This window comes from Cygnus atratus, chromosome 2 (assembly GCF_013377495.2).
Source record: "Cygnus atratus isolate AKBS03 ecotype Queensland, Australia chromosome 2, CAtr_DNAZoo_HiC_assembly, whole genome shotgun sequence".
In the NCBI taxonomy this organism is placed as follows: domain Eukaryota; kingdom Metazoa; phylum Chordata; class Aves; order Anseriformes; family Anatidae; genus Cygnus; species Cygnus atratus.
The window spans coordinates 64,352,799-64,377,362 of record NC_066363.1 but is presented as its reverse complement, the minus strand read 5'-3'; the positions used below and the strand labels follow the sequence as shown (position 1 = coordinate 64,377,362).

The 24,564-nt window shown below is 37.7% G+C and overlaps 1 protein-coding gene across 3 annotated transcripts; it reads right to left on the bottom strand.

The window, feature by feature from the left end:
- Nucleotides 1-67: 67 nt before the first annotated feature.
- STARD3NL (STARD3 N-terminal like) lies at nucleotides 68-23,168 on the bottom strand. 3 transcript variants are annotated; one of them, XM_035552445.2, is made up of 8 exons: nucleotides 23,051-23,168; nucleotides 11,841-12,137; nucleotides 9,008-9,085; nucleotides 6,982-7,059; nucleotides 5,505-5,558; nucleotides 5,286-5,403; nucleotides 2,815-2,913; nucleotides 68-137 (listed from the first exon to the last, which is right to left on the bottom strand). In XM_035552445.2, exons 2-8 carry the CDS (start codon nucleotides 12,063-12,065, stop codon nucleotides 85-87), a joined length of 705 nt encoding a protein of 234 aa, XP_035408338.1. In that variant the 5' UTR covers nucleotides 12,066-12,137; nucleotides 23,051-23,168; the 3' UTR covers nucleotides 68-84. The 3 variants fall into 3 exon arrangements, with proteins under 3 accessions (XP_035408338.1, XP_035408339.1, XP_035408340.1); XM_035552446.2 differs by lacking the exon at nucleotides 5,505-5,558; XM_035552447.2 differs by lacking the exons at nucleotides 5,505-5,558; nucleotides 6,982-7,059.
- Nucleotides 23,169-24,564: the final 1,396 nt, after the last annotated feature.

Below are 24,564 nucleotides of genomic sequence, written 5' to 3'. Positions count from 1 at the left end.
TTTGGGAAGGAGCTAAGAAGAAATAAATATCTTCAAGATTATTCTGTTTCTATGCAGAGGAACTTACCTGCTTTTCCATAATTGCTATACAACTGGTTTTTCACTGTCTTGTTTTTCTTCAGAGTCTTCATCAGATCCTGAACAGGAAGAAAGGAACATTATTAATTCAGTTGAGAGAACTACTAGTAATGGCTCATCAAAAGGTAATTCAAAGTAACTATTTCTCAAAAATATTTAATTTTAGATTGCTTATCTTGTTTTCAGATGTTTCACCTTGAAGGCTTCCTCCCCTCCAGTTACTGAACCCCAAAACCAGCAGTGGGATCATTCCTGAAATACCTATCCTTGTCAAGGGATTCGGTTAGCATGTGCTTCAAGTTTTCTCTACAACACAATCAGGACAATCAACTCCTAAATAGGAGCTCACTGGGAAGCAGATTTTTCTCACTTGGTGTTTCCTGCCCTTCAAAAGACAGCTCTGGAAGACATGTTTGAAACACCAAAAAAACTCTGCTTTACAAAATTAATAATTTCTGTAACTAGTGTTCTTGCAAGAGAATGTCTCACTCTAAGCTCCCTCCTTTACCGGTTGTCTTCTCTTCCCTTCATGATCCCAGCTTTTTGCTGTGACAGTGCTAGAGGGCCCCAAAAAGAAAATTTAGCTGACCACAGGACCACATGCACAAAGATGGCCCCTGCAGATGGCAGGGCTTTGCTGGAGAGTGATTTGACAGATCAATCATTTCAGGGAGAGCAAGAAGGTACTAAGCAAGTGCAGTGAGCAGCGCTGACCTGCAGTTCGAGCTACAGTCCAGACTGCAGATGTCTCTGTCCACACCTAAGGTGGCAGTCAGCCCCTTCTGGGACGATAGAGGAAATTCTCACTCTGTGCATTGAACATGCATGTCTCGGGCAGTTCAAAGGAGTAGCTGTTTTCAGGCTGACTTTCCACATGCTACATCTGGAATGATTACTTGGCAACGAAGTGTTATGGTGAAGATGAAGGGTCAACCCATACAACCAAGCGGAAACATACACTGCAAACTCTTACAGAGCCTGTTGTAAACATCACCTCTTGACAGCAAAGATCTGTTTTTAGATGTATCACCGTGCAAGTAGAAGGGTTTATTTAGCCTGCATGATCATGAGGAATAGTTTACCTCTAAATACTTTTCCAATCAATACATAGACTAAATTGTCTAAAAATTTTTCCTAAACAATCAAAAGTTTGTCTTATATAAAAAAAACACAGAATTTTGAAGAAAATACTTTTGATTTATTTTTACTGTGCATCTCTATCTTTCTGACTACCAAAATCTGTGTTTTAGTTCAAATGTATTCATTTGACTATTTCCTTTGCTTCTTGTACCCATAAAGGGTATTTAAACCAACACAATTTCACTTGGCAGTTAAGGCAGCCCAAGAGAAGGCACATGAGCTGTTACTGAAACCCAAGTGACCAAGTGGGCATTAGATAAGCTGAAAGCAAAGGCATAGTCCTATGCCTGTAGTCACCACATGCAGTCTGATGCGTAATAGCTGGTTGCACATGCAACACTGACCCAGCCAAACTGCCAAGGAAAATATGTTAACTCCACTTTTACTTCCTCTCACACTGTATGTTGTATTGTCAAAAAGCTCTCAGGCTGAGCTAGTATAATGCTTCCACCAATAATCCTCAGGATATACTCACAGCTTTAACTAAAATACATTTCACGTTTGATTCATTAGTTATTATTTTCAAGCCACGTTACTCCCTGTGATCATGCTACTAATAAGGATTTAACAATTTCCGTGCAGAAAAGATTGAAGTTTATATGGAATCACTGAAATGGTTCTTGATTTATATAGTATGCTGGTACAGCACAGCGTTATATTCAATGTTGTCTTAATGCTTTCTCATCCCTAGATGGAGCTCTAAGTCCTTTACAATGCCAAGACATTCAGCAACTATGGAGGCTGCCACTAAACTGAGAGGTATCGCCAACATTTGTATCTCTATCATGCAAGACTGGCAGAAGTCTCTGTAGCTATTAGTGGATATTTGTATTTTAAATATATTGCATAGTACAGCAGAGCTTTACCAAAAAAAATTTACATTTTAGGGTAAGAAGACTGACATGGAATCCTGGGGTTCACACTGGGTCCACTTAATTCAAAGGAATTACTCATTTCCTTGAAATGCCTGCAAACACATTCTTAAATCTTGAAGTATTTCAATTTATTTTTTGGCTTACTCAACTCATACCTCAGCTGGAACAGCATGCACTATACACACACACAGGATATTATTAATGCTTGCCCTCAGTTTAATACACCCATGGCTAGCTTTTTTAAGCAGAGGGGGCTTTTTGTTTTAAAAAAGGAAAAGAGCCTCCAATTGAAGTTTCAGTTGGCTTTGGAGCAGTTTAAGGTTCATTGTCTGCCCTACGATATTGTAAAACTCGAAGTTTAGGCTGGATTAAATAATGCATTGCTGAATAAACAGAACTGCTATCAGAAATAAACGATAATCACCTCCATTCAGTTGCTGTGCCATTTGATTTCAGACTATCTTTTTTGTAACGACTTTGGGGCACGTCAGAAGACCCACCAACTACCTATATTGTAATTCACCTGATAGGTCATTACTAAACTCATTTACTAAGAAGCTTTATTTTAGGATTGTAAAGTACACTTTCCATTTAAAAAGGAAAATAATTTCCCCCTTCATCCTCCACCCCCTTACACTCCAAAAGATGGGTGGGGGGAGGAGGGAATATGCAGAAGTTTAATGCCAATAAGAACAACCATTCATTATACAGACATAACTACCTGCTACAGATTCAGGAGGAGAATAGAACTGCCCATCAGAGAGGACTCCTGGGTGAAGAAGAGCTGCTCGTTCAGAGGCATCCTGCGCTATCAAAAACCCTAAAAGGAAGAAAAAAGTCCAAATGTTATTAGACAGCATCTTAACGATCAAGACTTGATCAAGATCAAGCACCTTAAAGACTGATGTATTCTATTACCATTCCTAGTAAGTTACTTCTATAAATACACTACAGGAAAACATGGGTACTGTACACAAGTTAAGGAATCCTTCTTTCCACTGTGTGCAATTGCATGATTAGGATGCATTATGTAAATTCATCAATATTCACTGGCTAAGTAAAATTCTGAAATATATTTTTTTAATGCTCAGTGAGCTGCTATGCATAACCAATAAAGTTCCTAATTTACAGCTTGGTTCCACTTATTTGTCTCAATGCACCTAGTAACTCCAACTCCTTTGGCTCAATTTCACCCCAAATCAGGAAAATACAATAGATCCTGGGGCTATTCTGGTGTGTATAATACAGGACAAAAAAGGGATTGGGAAAGAATGGAATTCCTCTCATCCTTACTTCCAACAACAGGTCTTCTGATAAGTAACAGGGCAAAGATAGCATTTTAGACCAACATAAAGCTGTTGAACTTCTATTGTTTACTCTCAGTCATGTAAAGATTGATTGGAAAAAAAAGTTCGATGTTTAACTGAATCAGGAGAGTTATCTGAGGTAGCAAGCAATTCTGTTGGAAAGACATTTATTTTTAAAATCAAGCAACTATTTTTACATATCAATTTATCTTACTAACCAGTTGGAAGTCTCCAAAGGAGATACTTCTTTTACTTATATTTCCATTCTGTCCAAAAGAGGGAGAACAGTCTCCATACTTAACAACAAGTCACAAGACAATGGAAGACATTCTGGGAGGATTTTAGCTTTAAACCCTGCTCACAGAAGGTAATTTTTAGAACTGGAAATCTTTATCAATGGAAAGACCGTTTTTTTTTTTCCTTTAAAGGCACAGACATAATATCTCCGAATTGTGAACACTGTTGCATTAGGTTTGCTGTTTTCTTTTTTTTTTTTTTTTTTTAAAAAAAAACATGAAAGTAAGATGGCAAAATTTCAATTTCCATCCCCAGAGAAGACAGCTGAGAAAAGTACCTGGTTAAAAAGCAAAAACTATTAAAATCTTTCTTCCTTACCTGCCTCAGACTAACTTAATAGCAAATAAGGCCCTATATAAATACCACCACCCACCACAATCTGCCTATGCTGCCTATCACGTCTGACTTAATTTCCTAAACCTGAATTTTCCAGTGAAACCCTGTCTTTTAAAAAACAGAGTTCAAATACAACACATGTCTAAGTAAATACCATCTATTTGAAGCTTAGTAACAATGAAGAAAGAAAATATCACTGATTTCCCACAGGATTATGAATATCATCAAGTATTTACATGTGTCATATTTTCTTTGTCTATGAATATTTAGTATAAAACATGCAAAAGTCTCTGAGGTGGTTAGATTTCTTATTTAAGTGTAATGTAGCTGTATTTCCTCACCCCCTCAAAAAAAATTAAAAAACACAAATAAACAATATCCTAAGTTTCCCTTTCTCTAGGCAAAACTGAATGTACTCATTCAACCGATTTCTACCTTGGAGTGGTAGAAAAGAGGAGGAAAGGGACTGAAGTAGCAAGACTGCATTTCAGTGAACTAAGGAATGACAGCATCCACGCCTGTGTAAAGTTTTTGGTTTTACCTAACAGGCAAACATCCTTCCAGTGGCATTTCAGACTGTATTTTGGATAGTGATGTACAAGGAAGAGGTTTGCTATACAATTACTTGCCTACTGTTGAAACTAACAAAGCATTTGAGGCAAAAATCTATGCTTTCTTTTCCTCACCAACCAAGAAATGTTCTCTTTCAACTAAACCAGTGGGTTTCCTCCATTTAGTTGAATACATTCAGTGTCAGATGACCTGCTGCCTCATCTTGAATTCATACTTGCTCTGGTCTCATTCTGTGCATGAAGCAGACTCTCCACAATACTTCTTTGCTTTCCCTTTTCCATCTCAAAGGAAGAGTCAGTGACACAGAGTTAATTATTGTGCCTACCCTCCATAGAAGAGGGGCCAACAACTATTCTATGCATTACCCAGAAAACAAAATTTTACAAGCCCAAGCCAGTTAAATTTTCATGTCTTAAACATACAGAATTAGATATGCTCTTAAAGTATTTGTCAAATTACTGGTCTGTCCCTTGTAACTTTGCCTCGCTAAGTTAATAAAACCTCTACTTCTTTGAAGACATTTTCCTTTACAGAAAAGGAAAAAAATATGCCATATGATTTAATTTTTCCACAGCTCTTCAAATTTTTTGAGAAACAGAAAGAAGCATTCTTCTGCCAGACAATATGGAACTAAATGTTGCCAACTTCAGTAACTTATGGAGAAACAACAAAAGCTTACTGTTTTCTTCTTCAGCTTCTTGTGGTAACACTTTAAAATCCAAGAACCAGGTTTCAATCCAGGCAAGTATGAAGGATATTATGGGCAGCACATAGCCAAAAGCACCCTGTGAGAACAGCTTGAAGGAAACAAAACCAAGCAACATTATAGAAATTTACCTGAAGAAATTTGCTTTCAAAGACCAGCAAAGTAAAGCAAACATTTGATTAGAATATATACCTGTGAAATAATTACTTTTGCTAATAAAAAGGCACTGGTCACTGCTGTTGTAAACTGAAAGAGACAGGGTAAGAAAAGTTAAGACTAGTAACTGGATTTACTTCTCATTTCTGCCATTATATCAGTTGCAGCTTTAAATAATTTACTAACAGCAAGATTATAAATCAAAAAAACTTATCAAGTATAATATAATTAACAAAGTGTTATTAAAATAGCCTCATTAATATGGATAGTCTTTTTAATACAGATGACTCCAAATATATATCTGACTTCTATATAACAGACAGGCAGTTTAGATGCTACACAGATGATGCATTGCATAAATTGTGACCTTACTCTATAATGAAAATGCAGTATTTTATTCATCAACTCCCTTAAAAAAAAAAAGAACAGTAAATCCAACTATTTGGGAAAAAGTGAACAGCAATCTCTCCAAATGCTTTTTTCACTACCATCCAAATCAAAAGATCCATTTCAAATATATATTTGCATGAGGGAACTTGAACTAATATTTTAATTCACATTCTGATATTATGAAAAAATGAAATCACTTTGAAGACATGATGTTCCCTGACATGACTGAAAAATAGCAGGTGACAAACATGTACCTGCAAAAAAAGAAAAAAAAACAACAGTAGACAAGTATTATTCATTTAGGCAAGCCTTCAAACTCTATTAATGTGTTTGGGCGCAGCAATTCTTTAAATAATAGCAGAACCTAACCAGATTCTGGTAAGCACGAGCAGGATTTTAAAGACTACCAGCTTCTTCAAAACCTTCACTGAAGCTATTGCTATATCCATTGCTTACCACCATGACAGTTTTGCCATCATCACCTCACAACCAACCGTATCAAGTTGGAGGATGTCATTGGAAAAAATACTCTAAAGCTACACAACTAAGGGCAAAGGATTTTTAGATATGTGCACTTAATTAAAAAAAAATCAAAATCAGAGCACCAGTAACTGTTATTTGTATCATGCTAATACCACAATTTCAAAAGTATCATGACAATCTCAGATTACTAAAGAAACTGCATGCTACTCACTTGAAGAAGGTTATACATGAATACATTCCACATGGACCTACTACAGTGTAAGGGAAAAAAGTCTAAGACTGATGGATTTCTGGTACAATAAATGTCAGTTCTTTTTGAAATACAGTTCAATACTTCCGGTTCAAATATATTTCAAGCAGTACGTCAGACATATCAAAATGGTTATGACCAGCCATTCATGCTGGATTCAGTTAGTTTTCAATTTGTGTTAACATGATATCTAACAAGGAACACTCTCACTATACTATTAAATTCTTGTCTTTAGGCTTAAAATCTTCCAGACGTGTTTAGTCTGTTACTGTAAAATGAATTTTTATATACAGAATCAAGATATTTCTTAACATACAAACGTTAAGAGGCATCTAAAAATGCGTTTGATCCATTTTAGTTAAAACTCCATTACGCTTGGCTACTACTCACAGCTATTGCCCACCAATGGCGCAGTCTGCACATTGCATATGCAAGTATTAACACCTTAAATCGAAAGACTGCCAGTAGCTATAGAGAAAGGAAAAAAATATTTGTTGGTTAATTCAGGAACACAGAAGAACCACAAGATTCTCAGCTGACTGAAAACACAACTGCTCACAAAATAAATTATAACAGGGCAATCCAAGTTCTGCTATTGAGAAACAAATTTGAAGATGGATTTGCTTATTAAAACAGAAAAAGAATATCATTTCCCATTTTTAAAGCACACAGCTGATGCTACCCACATGCCTACATAGATTCAAATATAAAAGCATGTGCAATTCCACAAATATAAGTTGGAAACATAAGAAAGCTACACAAAACATGTTTATGATCATTTTACCTGACTGGAATCTAAGCAGTTAAATCTGGATGCAGTTAATCCAGCAAATACCTTGAACGTCACTGTGCATCTCACTAATCTTACCAGTGCACTACTGTGCCAATAATATCATTAAGAACTGTAAAGATTTAAAAAATGCAATGGGAAGATGAGAATTTTTTAAAAACAATTTTCTACTTACTTATTGTTTAGATATTTACTGAAATATCAATTTTGCAATGATTAATTATTCTTTATGGAGATGCCTGCAGAAGCAAGCAGTTACAAATATTTTTAAGGTGAAGATAAATTATGCAATTTCTCAGCCAGAAAAAATGAAATCAATAGCAGACAGATGAGATTACTGACCGTAACCTTCAGTTTCCCTGTTTATTCTTTAATATTAGATTGCATCCAATTTTAAAAATGTGAAAACAAACACTAAAAAATGAAGAGAGGTCAGGGACAGATATTGCCAGAGTTACAATGAATCCATTTAATACTATGCAAATATGTTTCAGACATTTGTAGCAGAAACAGAAGAAATCCTGTATAAATCCACAACTTATTTTGCAGAATTCAATGACCCAGTCCTTTCCTGGGGAATAGAAATCTATTATTTCTCATTAGAAGTTTTTAACCCTTGGTTCAACTACAGGGCAAAATAATCTTTGGAGAATCGAGATTTACAGATAACATTTTTTTTTTCATTTCTACAGTAAACATCATGGAAAGCAGCCAGCAAAATAATGATGAGAGAAAAAGAGAAGCAGTATAGTTTGCTAGCTTATGACATTTTTGTATCCAGTATCTCATTCCATTTGACATGGCGAACAGTAAAAAACTTGCTTCTGCATCAGAAAACAGTTTCAAAGAGATATTCTAGATATAGTAATCAGTATTAAGTAACTAAAACAATTATCTCTACCAGGCAAACAAGATCTGGTAGAGTTAACAATCACACAAAAGGAATGGGGCCCTTTACAAGAACCATAAAGAGATAACTTTCATTGGAGATCAGTAACTTTGTCTATGCAGTGCAAAACACTTTGCAACTACAGAGCTACAACCTTGCTGAAAGAGAGAAAAACTTACTGAGGCAGAAGAGCTCCTTCCATGCACCTAAAAAACTTATACATAGGAAAGGAGAACACCATACTTCATGTCACCTGTTTTTAGTACAATGTTAAAACAGAGAAGTCTGAAAGAAACCTGACCTATACAGGCCAACCTGGTAACAAGTCTCTCTCCTCACTTCGAACTTATTTATGTGAAAAGACAAAAATGTCAGTTTAAACAAAATGATTTTACAGCTGAAGGACTACTGGTCTTCACCTCTTAATGAATTATTTTTATGTTAGATTAGTCTCACATGACGGAATTTTTCACTTCCCCCTCCTCCCCAAAGCAGAAGCATGCCAAAGCATCTTTATCAACAGGCTCCATGAAAACTTGCTGCCAAAGAAGGACCAAGCAACCCCAACACAGGTGAAATTTGGCACAAGCCCTTCTGGTTTTAATTATCAAGAAGAGATCAACCCTTTCACAGGACTCAAACTAGGGAACAACTGGGGAAGGAAGAAATTGGGAAAACTCTAATTTGCTTTTCTCACCCTCTCCCCCCCCCCCCCCCTTTTTTTTAAGGATACTTACAAATATATCAAAATATGAAGAAGAGTAGTCATATTGTAGAACTTCTTTCTCTAATGTAGTTTCAATACCTCCCTTCACCTACAAGGGAACAACACCACACATAGCTTTAGAACAGAAGATACTGAAGCCAGAAAACACACAAATGTGAAGTGTAAATTAATAGTTTCTGATGGATGCACAAACAATCATGAAACTAAACAGAGGAGATCTATGCTAAGAATATAATTTTCAAGATTATAATAACAAAAAAACAATGAGAATGCTTTACAAAATCAAAACATTTAGGATTATCACTGTTAATAACCTGACCTACGCAAGCTACATTTCAGACTATCCTGTAATAAAAGCAAACGAGTTGCTGAGGGAAAGAGAAATTAAATACAACTCCTCTTACAAAAATTTACTAAGAATTTTATGTCTCAGAAGAATCTAAACAGCTGATCAGGAAGGCACCCAGAAATTAGCTCATTAGTCACATTCTAGAGAAGCACTCATCACTTTCCTGTCCAAAATGGGTTACTAAGAGAATAATTTAGGATGCATTGGGTCAGAAAACAAGAGTGTCTTAGTTGGGAGCGAAGAACCTTAATGTTCATATCTTATTCCAAAGGCTGTTTGATTTTAACATTAAATCAGATAATTAAGGACTGCATGAAATAGTTACATAAAGAGCAGTGGAAAGGCAACAAAAAGCTTTAATCTTAAGTTTGATTTCTGTTATTCTTTCAAAGAAAGGAGGTACACTAAAGCATCCCAATATATGCTCACCATCTCAAAGCAGTACAGTGTAGATACTTTCACATTCTTTTCCCAACTACATTGCCGGATATTTTAGATTTTTTTTTCCTGTGACTATACAAGCCAACTCCAAATTTATTCTGTGTTGTTTTTTTTTTTCTTATCCCCCTCCCCTCTATAACTAGCAGACAGCTTTTTAAATATAGCTTCCCATTGTTTACTCAACTGCACCAGGTATGGTCATTTATTTCCACCATAAAGAAGGAAGATTCTAGAGTGATGGAAACTGTATGTAGACTCATAAGCCTTTGGAAAGCACTTAGGAGGAAATAGAAGGGAAGATACATGCAAAGTAACACACAGAATGCTGTTGCATGGCACTTGAGGTCAATTTAAATAGGGACTGCCTAGTCTTTTCTTTCTCTCCAGTTGCAGACATGCTGTCTCAGCCCTCTCCCATAGAATAAAATAAAACACACCACAGAATAAAAGAACACAAGACATCAGCACTGGCTGATGACTGAGTTCTGAGACAATTCAGCAAACTGTTCAACATATGGTTGCATGAGCACCACATTAACACAAGGATGAACAGAGAACCATGACAGCCTTGATACAGGGTTTGCTCAAACTACCAAGGAAGCTACTCCCTGAAGTGCTTAAAAAAAAAAAAAGGTTTTGCTTAAGCACATTGGATAACAGGGACAATAGGAAAACCATAAATACAGGAACTCTGGCAGCAATTCTGAAGTCCTATTAGTTACATACCTGTGGAGGACAATCCTAACACAATGCTATTTAGCTTCCCAACAAACAAAACTCAGTTTAAAAAAACAGCACAAAAAAACTGTGTGTCAAGATCCCAGATAGCTCTGAATATTATGATTTATGAACGCAATACATCATTCTTGCTGACATCTGACACTACAAGGCTTAGGGTTCATAAGTTCCCCCTAAAGAAAGGCTTTTCACAAAGAAAACTGCTAACTGCTGGGATCTTGAGATCCTTAATGCTGCAGCATTCAAAATAAAACACCAGGAGTTTATAGCATTTTCTATAGTCTTAAACATACTGAGAGCAATAATATGAAAATCTGTATTCCGAATCCCCAACAAGAATTACAAAACCAGATACTAAAACTAGCCAAAATGAAGTATCAGAATTCTATGTTTTCTTTTGAGCCAGCTGACATAATGCACCAGATACAACAGTCTTTCCACCTAAGGAGATAACAGAAGTCAAAGTCACAAAATTACAGCATTCAAGCAGGCAAAGTTTGCTTTCTCAAATTAAATCAGGAAATAGATTTTTCAGTATATCAAACTATTAGGACAGATGATTCCTAAAACTTCATAATGTCAGATCAATAACCAAGGTTATTTATCTTGTAACAGAATGATGACAAAAAAAAATGTTAACCCAAGAACTTTATTATCTAGAAAAGGGATTCCTCCCATTTTTTCATTTGTGCCCTTTCATAAATTAATTTTTAGGTTACAGCTTAAAACTCAGCTCCAAAACTAGAATGCTAGTGATCAAACAGTAACAAACCTTCTGCCCCACTTCTTTCCGGAAATTTCCTAAGAACTACCTTGTCTTCCAAATTACAAATGCTGCAGTTAAAAGGTAGCAACTGTGGGAGTTTATGTTGTTTCAATATACCCTACCACAAACAACATACGTTATACTAAGTTTCTCAGAAAATATAGCACTACAAAAGAAAGGTTTTTGCCATTTAAGTCTGTTTAACACTTCAGTCACTGAGCTACTCAGGAGAATGAAAACTCTTAATACTGATAAAATTCACCCTACTTGCCAAATTCAAACAACTATAGTAATACTTCTGTTTACTTGCTGCCTGAGAAGTTCACTGGACTTCCAATGGTTTCCTCAGCATTGTTCATAGACTAGAGGAACATCAAAAGGTTTAATTATATGAATAAAAACTATGTATTCTAATGATAAAAGTAGATATCAAGTTCACAAAACATTAAAAATGAGAAACTGCCTTAGTTTCAATGACAGTTGGGATAGAAAGCTTGTTAACCACTCCTGAAGCAAATAAAGTCTAGGGGTACTGAAAAGACAACTCACATTTAATTCTATTATCCACAGCAAGGTTATGAATAAGAGATCAAATGTAACAAACAAACAGAAAGTCCTTCTGACATCTGATATGCCTTTCTTCTCTCTTCCATCGTAGGACTCAATCCTTGCCATCAGCTGTGCTGGGTTGATAGAGTGGACATCTCGCAAGGATGGACAGGATTCCACACTGCTACTATGAGCATTTTCTGCATCATTTGGCACCCTATTCATCCTGGGTTTGCTTAGAGTAGTCTTCTTCCAGGCTCACCATCACTTGAAGGATGATCCATATAGGAAGAATTTCTAAGTAAACAAAGGTATCTATATTAGTCACCAAAGCACCAAAAATCCACTATGCAATTTCTGCTTACCAAGTCAGTTTTTTGTTTCGCCATAAACTGACAACTAGGAGCATTTGGTACGTAGATTCTAAAAAATGTTTCAAAAAAAAAGATACACCTATGCCCTCTTCATTCGCTAAGGTTTATGAAACAAGGGAAATAAGTTTTCATATAGACAGGTGGGAATAAGAGAGCACTGTCTAGATGTAGAAGACTCCATTCTCTATGTTGCTGTATCAAACAGGCATAAATAGAAAGCATGATGTACATCTTTAAGGTTTCTGATTTAAACACTCAAAAGTAACCCAACTTAAAGGAAGTTCTACACAGCTTTGTGCCGTTCCCACATGTCCTGGCATTGGTGACAAGGTCAAGAGACTGGCACTTCCCTCTGCACTTCCCTTCCTTGGGAAGCAATGGGAAAAGAGCAAGGAGGTTGCCTCCTGGCCTCCTCTTCTCCTGGCTAGACAACTAAGTGTCCTCAGCCTTTCCGCACAGGAGAGGGAGGAATCCTCACAGGACGTGCTCTCAGCACATCCCAAACTGGCATTACCAAAAGGTTAAAAGTCCATTAAAAACCCTGAATACTGTAGTAAATATTCTGTAAAGCAAGTATACAGCTGTTCTACAGATGAATTCAGCTGCTGTGTCTCTACTGTCTATAAGGCGTTTTAAAAAGATTCTCAGGTTCAATTTCTTATAAAACTGGAATATACTGATATACTCAATTAGAACATTTCTTTTTTTTTTTTTCTTCCCAAAATGAAGCTCCTAGAAGGAGCTGATGAAGGTCTCAAGTTTCAAGGAAATGCACAGAAATGTTAATTTTATGCAAAACACTCAGAAGATTAAGCTATATATCCCGCAATACAAATCACATCAGCCAAGCTTCTGTAACTCTGGGGTAGTAACTTCTTGAAATTCAAGAACAGAACTTTGTCTCCTCCTGTGTGGGCTGTCTTTCAGTAAACCACAAAATAGAAACAGAAACGCTTCCCACCCTTCCATCCCAAGTAAAAACAGCGTTTCAACTCCACTAGGCAAGAAAACAGGCATGGCACAAGAAAAGCAGACGTGATTTGTAACACAGCACTAGACAAACCCAAGGATACACGGAGATGTGGGAAAAGAAAAGGTGGGGAAGGGAATCTCCAGTGCAAACACATCACTGCTGAGGAAAAGGCAGACACGAGAGGGATGGCTGAAGGGATGGTTCCAAGCAGATTTAGCACAGAGCATCTTCACTGTCCTCCCTCTCCTGTTTGCCCAGCTTTTTGTGTGAAAGTTACTGCAATGACTCTCCCCAGTCAGTACCAGCCTCAGCTCTGGAACACAGCTCCCTCCCCTCCGAGTCACCCCAAAATTAGAAATTATAAACACAGACAAGTGAACAAACTTGGAAGTTAGACAAACTTGCAACACATTTCTGTGCAAAACACTTTTACGATGAAGTACTGAAAGCACTAGGAAGCTTTATGTTAAGAACACAAACGTGGAATTCTTTCACAGTAAGAATCATGCATGAACCTGCTTCTCCCCAGCTATACCGTACTGCTGAACATTTTCAGCCAGAAAATGCTTTGCAACTACTTCTATACCTGTGTTTCAAATACCAGCCACTAAACCTTCTTCTACAAGTCACATATATCAGTTAGCTTGATAATAGCCACATATTTTCTAAAACATCTGCCTACTAAAACAAAACATTTCATTTAGCCACTCTACACAAGGAACATTTCAGTATAGGAACACAGCAAAGGCGAGAGGAAACCAGGTTCTCTCATACCAGCCTCCAGTAAAACCCGTGCTCTGTACCCAAGGACTTGTGTTGCTCCTTCACATAAAGGAACAAGATTTTGAAACCAAGTAAAAACTCTGCAGAAAGCTCTGCCATCTGTTCTGTCCTCTCTCCCCCTGAACAGAAACAATACTCATTGCCACGAATTTCCTGTGACACCAGACTCACAATCCTCTTATTGTAAGCTTACTGAAAGGTCGAAACTTTTCATAGGGAAATATTTTTTTCCTGAGATAAGAATCCACATTAGTAAATTTGTGATATACTTTCTCCTCATGCCTTCTGACTGTGTGTGAAGGAAAAGGGTTTTTTGTTTGTTTTTGGCTTCTTAACCACATACATTCACTTTCACTCAACTCCTACTGCTAAAGTAAAAAATTTAGCTAAGTCAATTTTTTATACAGACCCATAAAAAAGTTACAAACAAGATTTTTTTTTCCCCTGAAAAGTAGCCAAGATTTAAAATAGTTTTTTTTTTAAACACTTCACAGTTATGGCAGTAACTCAAGCTTCCAAATAGATAACTGAATATCCAAATTTATCCTGGAGAACTGAGGATTTTACTTGATTAATAGTATTAACTAGTATGAGTGAAAAGTAAAGGTTTTTGTTAAAATAAGCCAGGTTAACTGCTAAGAACTGCACTCCTTCACTGCCCTCAAGTCTAATGAACATTTTCATAATGCATGATGAGAACTACCCCTTAATTTTAAGGCTACATTTACAATTAATACCATTATTTTCCCTTTAACATAAGCAGATGGCACATGTTATACATCTGTTAGTTTTGCATGCATCTTAGAGATGCAAGATCAGGATGGCACTTCTCTTTTTTTTACTGCTATACTATCCTTACTCTTCCATTCTACCATCTTTGTTTTAATTTATTTTTATGCTTACTATACTAATTTATTATGCATAAGCAACAACATAATTTGTTACCTTTTTTCTTTACAAGTAAAAAACCACATAGCAGAACTTAACTGAGATACCAGAATTGAAAGTGAAAAAATTAGAAAATAGCTTACTCAAAGGGCTATTAGCAGCTCATCAGAACTGAAAGTATCATGTGTAAGTGATTTTAGGAAAACAAATACTAGCTAAAAATATCAGAGAAACTATAGGAAAAACTACGTTAGCATAAAAGTAACTACGCACATCAAGTAATATTGTGTTATGACTGCTGTTGAAACCTATAAAAAACTATAGTATTTTCTATCTATGTCTCTGACAACACTGAATACTCCCAAGAATTCCCATCATTAATAGCTTTTCTGTGAAGGTTAAAAAAACTGAAAATAATTATTTCTTTTCAATGAGTAAAACAGGATGACATGGCCAACACAATGGTCAGGATGCCAAAGTAGCACAAAAACTACATGGTTTTCATTAGTAAATTAAAGTTTTTCCCTTTCTTGATGAAAAAGCTGAGACTGCAACAGTAGTAATATTCATTCATAAACAAACAAAAAAGTACTTCTTTGCCAACAAGTTTTCTTATATACCAATAAAAATAACATACTAGTTCTTTACCTCTCCAACTCCTTATCAAACCTCATGTTACTACTTACACTCCCTGTTTGTCTCTAGGAACACAATATGTAACATACTAAAAACAAAATTCCTTACAAGACCAGAGCTTAATACAGTAACCAGCATTATAATCGTAACACTAAAGCATTTATCTTTAAGTGACACCTCAAGACAATCTTGGGGAATTGTAACACACATTTGTGTAACCTCAAACAATGATGAAGTATCAGCAAACAGCCAACCTGTTACCTGCAGTAAATGGTCTTGAAGCCAGCAAGTCCCGAGTCAGCAGCTTTCCAAAGGAACCAGACCCTGGGGATCTTTCCAAAGGTCCAACCCCAGGCCCCATGCAGGCAGCATCCACCATAGGCAATGAACGGCCCCACTGGGGCACTCCAGGATTCAATGATTTGGCACAGCAAACTATGCCAGGCTTGAGTTCTCTAAATACATACTCCAGAAGGAATAAGGGACCTCAGGGCCTGAGACTTAATTGTCATCCCCATTTGCTCTCCTACCATCACAAACATCTCCAACATTATTCTTTTTCTGTGCGTGGAGAAATGTTACTTTAGCCAACACCTCAGACAGAATAAGCAATTAATTATAAAGAATGCATTCCCATAATGCAATATACAAAGGCTAATAAACGAAGAATATATGGATAAACCTGTTTTATCCTCTAGGAGTATCAGCAGAAATCTCTGAAGCTGTCTTCTGACAGCTCCAACATCAACCCAGTTAAGAGCCACCCCAGATAAAAGTAACCGCTCTGAAGAACAGGTAATGACAACTAAAAAATTCAAAAATAAAATAAAATCCCAAAGAGACAGAGAGTGCTTCCAAAGCTTACCTGGACACTTCTTTACACCATTCTCTGCTAGAAACAAACCAAACCCATCCTGCTGACAGGCTCTCCCTCTACTTTGTATTAAAGTGAAAGAACTCATTTTTGTGAAGTGGGCTTGTAGCAGACATATTACTAGGGACCTCCTGGTAGCCATTTCCCCTTTTCTGAATGAGCACTTGGAACCTTTTCAAGCTGCACTCATTCTGTCTTTATCTGTAACACATCACTGCCCTAGAAGCATTTTAAGGTTTCAGTATCTTTGAAAATATGTCTCAGTCTGAAGTAAAGTCCCTGGTACGTATTCCTTCCTATGCATGAAAAAATATTTAAAAAATAAATAGCATACACCTTTAGTGAAAAACACCAACTTAATTTTAAAATTGATTCAGTTAATAGATATTACATCCTGATCTTTGAAGCACAAAATTTGGAAAAAGGAAATATCTCCAGATGCAGTTCCCTCCAGGAAATCTGAGGTTTAGCTAAACAAGAACAGATAGTATTTCAATACCACAAGACTTCTCTAGAGACTGGTCAACAGCAGTATATTGCCTCCTTCACGTTGACTTGAATAACATAAGCAGAATAAAAAGACAAACTTGTATAAAGCCTGGCTGACATGAAGCAGACGCATAGCTACAGAAAATGGAGAGAATGGAAAAAAAAACAACACTTGTGTAGCCACAGAATCACAGAAATGCTGGTTGCAAGGGACCTCTAGCAGGACTAGTGTTGGACTACCATCAACACTTGGTCAGTTGAGGCTCTGTTTAACTGAGACTTGAAAACTTTTATGTTTTTCTGGGTAACATTTGCCAGTACCACACCAACTCTCTAGAGAAGTCTTGTGGAATTGAAATTCCAGGGCTTTATGATATCTGTTCTCATTTAGCTAAACCCCAAATTTGCAAGATGGAACTGCATCAGGAGATATTTCCATTTTCCAAAAGTTTTTCTGTGGTTCATCCCAAGCCTCCTGAGACACAGTTTGTTGGTGTTGCCCCTTGTAATGGCTCCTGAGACGAGTTTGGCTCCATCAGCCACTGCTTTAAGCCTCATGTGTAGCTGCATGTATTAGTTAGACAAAATCCAAGCATAAAAGGAAGCCATAAAAAGAGAAAACATAGATTTAACACAGCAAAAATTAAATTGCAGCTATTTTATGGTGATTCCAGCCTTTCCTGGACTTTCAGTTTCAGAAAATTAGCTAACACTTGTTGGGTGATCATACTGGCATAACTCTGACTTCCAAAGATACTTATTTCCAAAGGGTTTAAGTGACAACCTGAAGACATCTGCCCTTGATACAGTAGTAGCCTTTAGGGTGATGAGAAGTTGCCCAAGTGATTTATCATGTAGTTTATAAGACTGCTTAATCCTTGACATGATAGATCCAAGACACAGCATCTGAACTGTGAGACAGATGAAAAAAAATACTTCATCTGGGTCAGTGTGAAAAATCACAGCATCATCTGTTTTGCTGTTAATTACTTCACAGCACATTTGAGAATTAAGACTATTTTTCTTCCTTTCTCCACAGATTTCTTATTCCATTTAAAGAATAAAGTTCACAGAAATACACACTTGTTTTTACAAGCTCTGGTTTTAAAATAGGGAGGAAGGCAGAAATTGTTAAGCTATGTAAGTGGGTACACCATAATACTGGACATGTCTATTCAAAACTAAAATCCACTTAGTAATAGAGAACTACAAAATGACCAAATATAAGCTAAAAAAACAGTGGTTAACATTCAGAAAGGAGACTGAAATAAAAAACACATGCTGTTTTCATTGACATGTGACATTCTAGTTAACATTCAGGTCACGTGATACCATCGAAAGGTCCAAAGGCATAACCATCATTTATGGAATTAAAAGCAATTGCTTCAAATCGATATTATGTGGGTTGTGTTGAAGGTGAAGCAAGACTTAAAATGCATTGCTGCACAGTGCACCAAGAAACCCAGACTCTAAAAAGTGAAAATGATCAGTACGGACCAACATAAACGTACCAAAAACTACCTGAAGTCTAATGCTAAAAAAATAGGATCATAGATGCCAATTCTAGGAACTGTTCAGTCCAAGGACAGTATTCTATCTATAGACCAGGAATACACACCTCCCTTCTCTGTAGGATAGGCTAAATCAGCTCCACAACAACTACTGCAATGTTCTCCTACTCCAACAGAGATTTTGTGTACTTACACTTACGGATATACTTTATGTTGTAATCTATCCTCTATCCTATCCAGTTCCTTAGTGAAGGAAAAAAAAAAAAAAAAGCTTTTAGATACTGTTGCATTCTACCTATTCTACCTAGGCTAAACACTTTAACTAACATAAGACTGAAAAATTCCAAATGCTGCATGCTCACAAAATTCCCAAATATAAGTACAAGATACTGCATATAACTTTTTGGCATTACCCTGGATGCCCAATGAAGCAACACAGCAGGAATCACAAGTTGCAAATACACGATACATTTAGAAACTGGGACGTCTTCCAGTTGGAGGGGCAGGACAGAACTTTTCAGCATACAGGAAAACCCCTTAAGAAGGGCTTGGCTGTGTCTGAGCATTAAGAACTAGAGTGGCTCTGCGTGACCCTGAGGTAGAAGCTCTTACCTACCCAAGTCATAAGGAAGTTTCTCATTCAAAGTACAAAATGAAAAAGCATAATCTGAGTGCAGCCTGTACAGCATACAAATTATTCTTGTACTTATAATGCCAATCTGGTTTCATACTGATGAACCTTGAAATAACTTATTGCCAAGATTTGGAAAGATACGTTACCAAGCAGATAATTAGATGTCAGAAAAAAGGCAAAGTAAGAAGAGCAATTAAGCACGTCTTGTTTAGAAAATGAATGGAAATACAAATGCGTCCTTTAGCTAGCAGATGCATATTATTTTCTTTTGCCAACTTCATATTTTCTTTCACATGGGTTTTAAGTTATTTTCTGTTAATGTTATTTTTTGTGTATGACTACACAGCTTAATTCTAAAGTCATGCTATTTACTCAAGTAAGAACTGTACTTGAAAAATATTGAGATAACTTCTGTTTGAAAACAACAAAAAACACTCGTTGTTTTGGTTAAAAAATGCTTCCCAATTTCTTATGCTCTAATGGCGACCTAAGGAAACTAACAGTGCAGCCACACACATCCCACAGTTGTACTGAGCAGTACTTTTCTCAGAACATTGGACAAAAGTGCGGAAGAGTGCAGGACAGTTTACAAGCTAAAAGGAGAAATGGGGACAAAAAAAGTAAGTCAAAATATGGGGTCACGAGGACATCTGAGGGAACAGCAAAGTCATCTGACCCTGTCCCAGGAGCAAGTCTAACTGATACAGAAAGTCAAATCAAAGTGCTCCAACCATGGACTAATTTTTCCCATGCAGCTTACGAAGCCCTGCTAGTAAGCACTGTCCTGCACTACCACTTCAATTGTTGCTCTACAAGAGCTGAAAAAATTGCGAACAGCCTTTAAATTTGGTATTGGTGATGCCTTGCTTTTATCCCCATTGCCACTTTTACCTCCAGGTTCCTTCCTAACAGTATATCCCAAGCATTTTACTTCCAAAATGACCAAGAACAACTTTGTGCCTCTATATGAGCATGCTCAAACAAGACATGGGAAATGTCACATGAAGGAACAGTTCCTCAGAGTTAAACCAAAGCAAATCTGAAAATATACTCCATGCTGAATTCATGAAAAACTTGAAACATACTTGCCAGAAGTTGAAATGTCTGGAGTTCAGCTTTTGTTTAATTATGAGTGTCCTTAAATTGACAACTCTATTCTATTTTAAGAAAAACAGAAAAATCTGACATGTAGGGAAGATGCACTGTAACATATGCTGAAGTTGTGGCTCAGATCTCATCTTCACTCGGGACATTTAACCACTTCGAACTACAGACCTGACCTGCATGCATTTTATCCCTGTTAGAGTTAAGTCCTCAGAACACACAACGAAAAAGCACTTTAGTTATAGAATTGATGACGTATTCTACTTGAAACCAATACATTTCGGTTTATAGTATTCACTTATTTAATTAACTAATTAGCAAAGCTAAGTTGTTGCTTTCCTTTAAAGAAAAAAAAAATCACCTCTTTTTTGGTTTAGATGTTTTGGACTAGTTTTACCAAAGACATGAAACTATGTAACTGTATGTTAAATGCAAACACCTCACAGTTATATTAATTACATATATATAAAACACACAAAGGTACTATATACATACCATATGCCAATAACATACAATAGCTGTTGGCAACAGAAAACTCAAAAAAAAAAAAAAAAAGCATCTGATCTCCTGGAAAAGGAGAGAGGGAGGAAGGGGGGGAAATCGACCTAAAAGGAAAGTAGTACAAGGATAGAGCAAAGACAATTAACCTCCACCACATCTTAACTCTTCTTCTCCACATTCGCCTGCTCTCTGAAGCTGACATTGTAGCCCACCCAACATCAGCTCTCAAAAATAAAGATTTCACTGCACACTTTACCACATTAAGCATTAAATAATAAGCAACAAGTTTATAATATGTTCAGTTTACCAGTCTTATAACAACTGTAGGCCGAATAAACCCACTTCTGAGTATCAATACCAGATATAATTTATCTTGTCAGCATTTCTCTATAAATATAAAACAAATCTTTAGAGAGGCCAAACATCTTACTGAGGTTTACTGGAATATCAAACACAATACTGGTTTATTACATAGAGAAAACAAGCACATATTAATAAGTATCCTAACTGAACAACAAACATATGCCCCAGGGCTGCAATCCAGGTACTACTGGAACAAGAAAAGCTCAGGCATTTTATATACTAATGAGAAACCACCAGGATTCCTTCACCCTCTCAAGAGCTATTCAACAAAATGGTGTGAAAGTTTTCTCCATGCGAATTTGATTCCTGGAAATTCCTCAGAACTCTTAAGAAACACAGTATTTTAAGAACCTAATAACCCTGTTAAAATACAAAACTTTTTGTAAGATTTTTCAGTTTTAACTCTGATTTTATAGCTCATGAACACACTTCAAAGCAAAAGGAAGCATCACATTTTATGTTACCTCAATTTTTCTCCTTAAAATGCTTAAATGACACTGGAAGAAAATATTACCTAGTCCAAGCTGCAGCAAACTCTAGCAGAGATCTACACTTGGGCCTTCAGCATAGACTATTTCTCCCAGCAAACTTCTGCATAATTTGTCTAGTTTTTCTCTCAGTGTTAGACAGAAATTAACTCCTGATATCTGAGGTGACATGGTTTCAGAACTTTGGTTGATGACTGAATAGCTAATCTTAATATGTGAAGCCCAATGTCATTATAAGACACTCACTTGGTTATTTACTAAGATCTTTTTTTCCAACCTTTATTTCTAATCTCATACCTAACTGAATTTAACCCAGTGAGGCTGAGAGGTAGGACTAAAAAGTTGTCTTTTAACGTGATCACTAAGAATTTCAAATTAAAAACATATTTTTATCTGATAGTAAAATCAGAATATTTGACAAGCAACACACCTGTAATCCTTTAAGCATTAAGCTGTTGGATGGTGCTGGCTAACCATTTGAAATCACAGTCTGCTACTGCCACAAGTGTGATTTATCATTACTTCACCAGACTCTTCTGCAAAAGCACTAATAACATTTCGCTTGTTGACTTGATTTTTGGATGAAATCCATTAATCTTGCTTATGAGAAATCTGGGGAGCCTGCCTCAAGAGGGCCTACAAAATATTTCAATAAATATTTGGGCCTATAAAATATTTCAGTAAACGACGCTATTAAAACATACATTTAACTATGATGACCCAATGAGGTTTCAAATGGTAAAAACTAAATACATTCTTTCAAGCATATCAAAGCCTAAAATAACTGCAGAGTTAGTTTTGAAATGGTTGTGGCTAAACAATTCTTTGAAAATTCAAGAAAATTAGAACGCATTCTTGTCTAAATGCACCAGAAAGAAAGCCTAATTCATCTAAGAGTTAAGCAAGCCACAAATCTCAGTATCATTAAAAAGGTCGAATATTTCTTTCTCCAAACACCAAGTCTATACAGAACATCCACCCTGAAATAAACAAACAGATGGACAGAAATATATGTGAGTTATTATAGAGATTCTTAAGACAGGCCACTGGTTTTATCCAAGGTGTCTGCCGATGAACCCTTACCTAAAAAAGTAACAGGTGACCAAAAAAGAGAAGTCACGCTGCATCTGGCCTACTTAAAACTGCAAAGCCGATGACAAACCTGCTAAAACACTCCCAACCCTACCGAACCGTAGCTAGAAACGAGACCCCTGGCAGCGCAGGGCTGACAACGCCGTGGGGCTTCCAGAAGAGATCTGCGATTAGCGCCCCTCACAGTCCCACACCACGGCGCGGAAGGCAGGGGGCACACACGGGTACCACAACGCCCTGTTACCTCTCTTAGCCCCTCCCGGCCCTCGGGAAGGGGAAGAAAAACAAAAAAAGTGGAAATATAAATATACATATATAATAAACGAAGAAAACCCCGCCCTGCTGCTGCTGCTGCTACTGCACCACCACCACCACCTTCTCCTTCTCCTTCTCCTCCATCTTCCTCCTCCTCCCCCTTCCCCCCCCGCCCAGCCGTTGCCGTTGGCACCAACGGCCGCCGCGCGCTGTCCCCCCGGCCCCCGGCGCTTTGCTGCTCCTACCCCGCCCGCCTCGCTCCGGCCCCGCGCAGGGACCCGGCCGCAGGTACCCAGCACCGCAGGCCCGGCCCGGCCGGCAGGAGCGGGGGTGGTGCGCGGGGGGCGGGGTCAGTGCGCGGGGGGCGCGGGAGGTGCGTGTGGGGCGGGGTTTGCGCGAGGGGGCGGGCTCAGGGGCTGGGGGGAGGGGCTGAGCCCGCGGGCGCTCCGCCCCTTCCGGGGAGAGTCTGAGGAGGCAGTGGGGCGGTATCTCGTTTTCTGGGAGGTGAGGTGTCGTGGTGGTTGGGAGAGACTTCCAAGATCACTTGGTCCAGCCGGCCCCCTACCACCACTGTCACCCAGTAACCATGTCCCTGAGCACCACGTCCAACTTTTCCTTGAACACCCCCAGGGACGGTGATGCCACCACCTCCCTGGGCAACCCCTTCCAACACCTGACCACTTTCTGAGCAGAAATGTCTCCTCAGTTCCCGCCCGATCCCTCCGGCATAACCTGAGGCCATCCACTCCCATCCTATCAGTTCCCCAGTGCGTATCCTCAACATAAGAGAACTCCTCTACAAAAAAAAGGTAAAGGCATAACTCTCCATGAATTATTCAGCCTTGTTCATAGCGGTGTTGCTTGTCTCACCACTTGAGGCAGCTTCCACCCTCCAAGAAGCCTTTTTCCTCAGTACAACTTTTATTTCATCTCTCTTGTGCAGTACTCCAGGTGAGGTTTTCCTCCATAGAGAACATTGCCCGTTGCCCAGTTCTGCTGGAAATAACAATACAAAACCAAAGCTGGCCTTAGCATTTCAGACTCCTCACTGCAGGAGCTGATAGTCACCCTGTAATAATTAATATTCATGCTGATTCTGCGTTACAGGCTCTGCATTTATAGCAGGATTTCTGTGCTAATTCCTCATCGCCTAAGAGTCATGTATCTCTGCAGTCTTTAGGCAATTAGGTGTCAACATACAATGATACATGTAGGAGTCAAAAACTGCATTGAGACACTAGCTTACTCACGTTGTTATTAGAAGATGTACTATATTTCAAGATAACAAATTGCCTATGATCTTGCTTTAGCTTGTGCATTTCAGAGAGAGCTTTATTTACAGGTGAACACCCCTAAATTTTAATGAAACGATCAAAACACACAGTAAAGCAGATTATCTGTCATTGGCCTAAATTCTGGTTAAGCTCATGTGTCTTGTTATAGCAGAGTCCTTATATTTACACAGATGAGGAAAAAAAAAAAAGCAGAACTGGAGTTCTTGTGAAAATGACAGAAACTCAACCCACGAGGCAGTTAAGAAAACTACCTCCTCATTTGGGGTGACATAGTCTCCATCCTTCTTGAAGCCCAAAGCTTGTCAAATGCATATAAATGTAGGGTTTGTCTGCAATAAAATTTCTGAAAAGAAATGTAGAGTGAAAATCTGCTGTGCAGTACATATATGCAACTATCCATTTGCCAAAAAGGGAAAAATAGGCTTTCCTCATGGTCGTCACCCTGCTCACCTCTCCCTTGCTCA

Bases quoted from the DNA above. Each gene is read 5' to 3' on its own strand.
- STARD3NL (XM_035552445.2), bottom strand. From the start codon at position 12,065: ATGAATAGGGTGCCAAATGATGCAGAAAATGCTCATAGTAGCAGTGTG. The intron at 7,060-9,007 runs GTAAGTATCCTT...CTTTCTCTATAG, and splicing joins CTTCATATTTTGATATATTT to CTACTGGCAGTCTTTCGATT. The intron at 5,559-6,981 runs GTGAGTAGTAGC...TGTCTCTTTCAG, and splicing joins GCCATTGGTGGGCAATAGCT to TTTACAACAGCAGTGACCAG.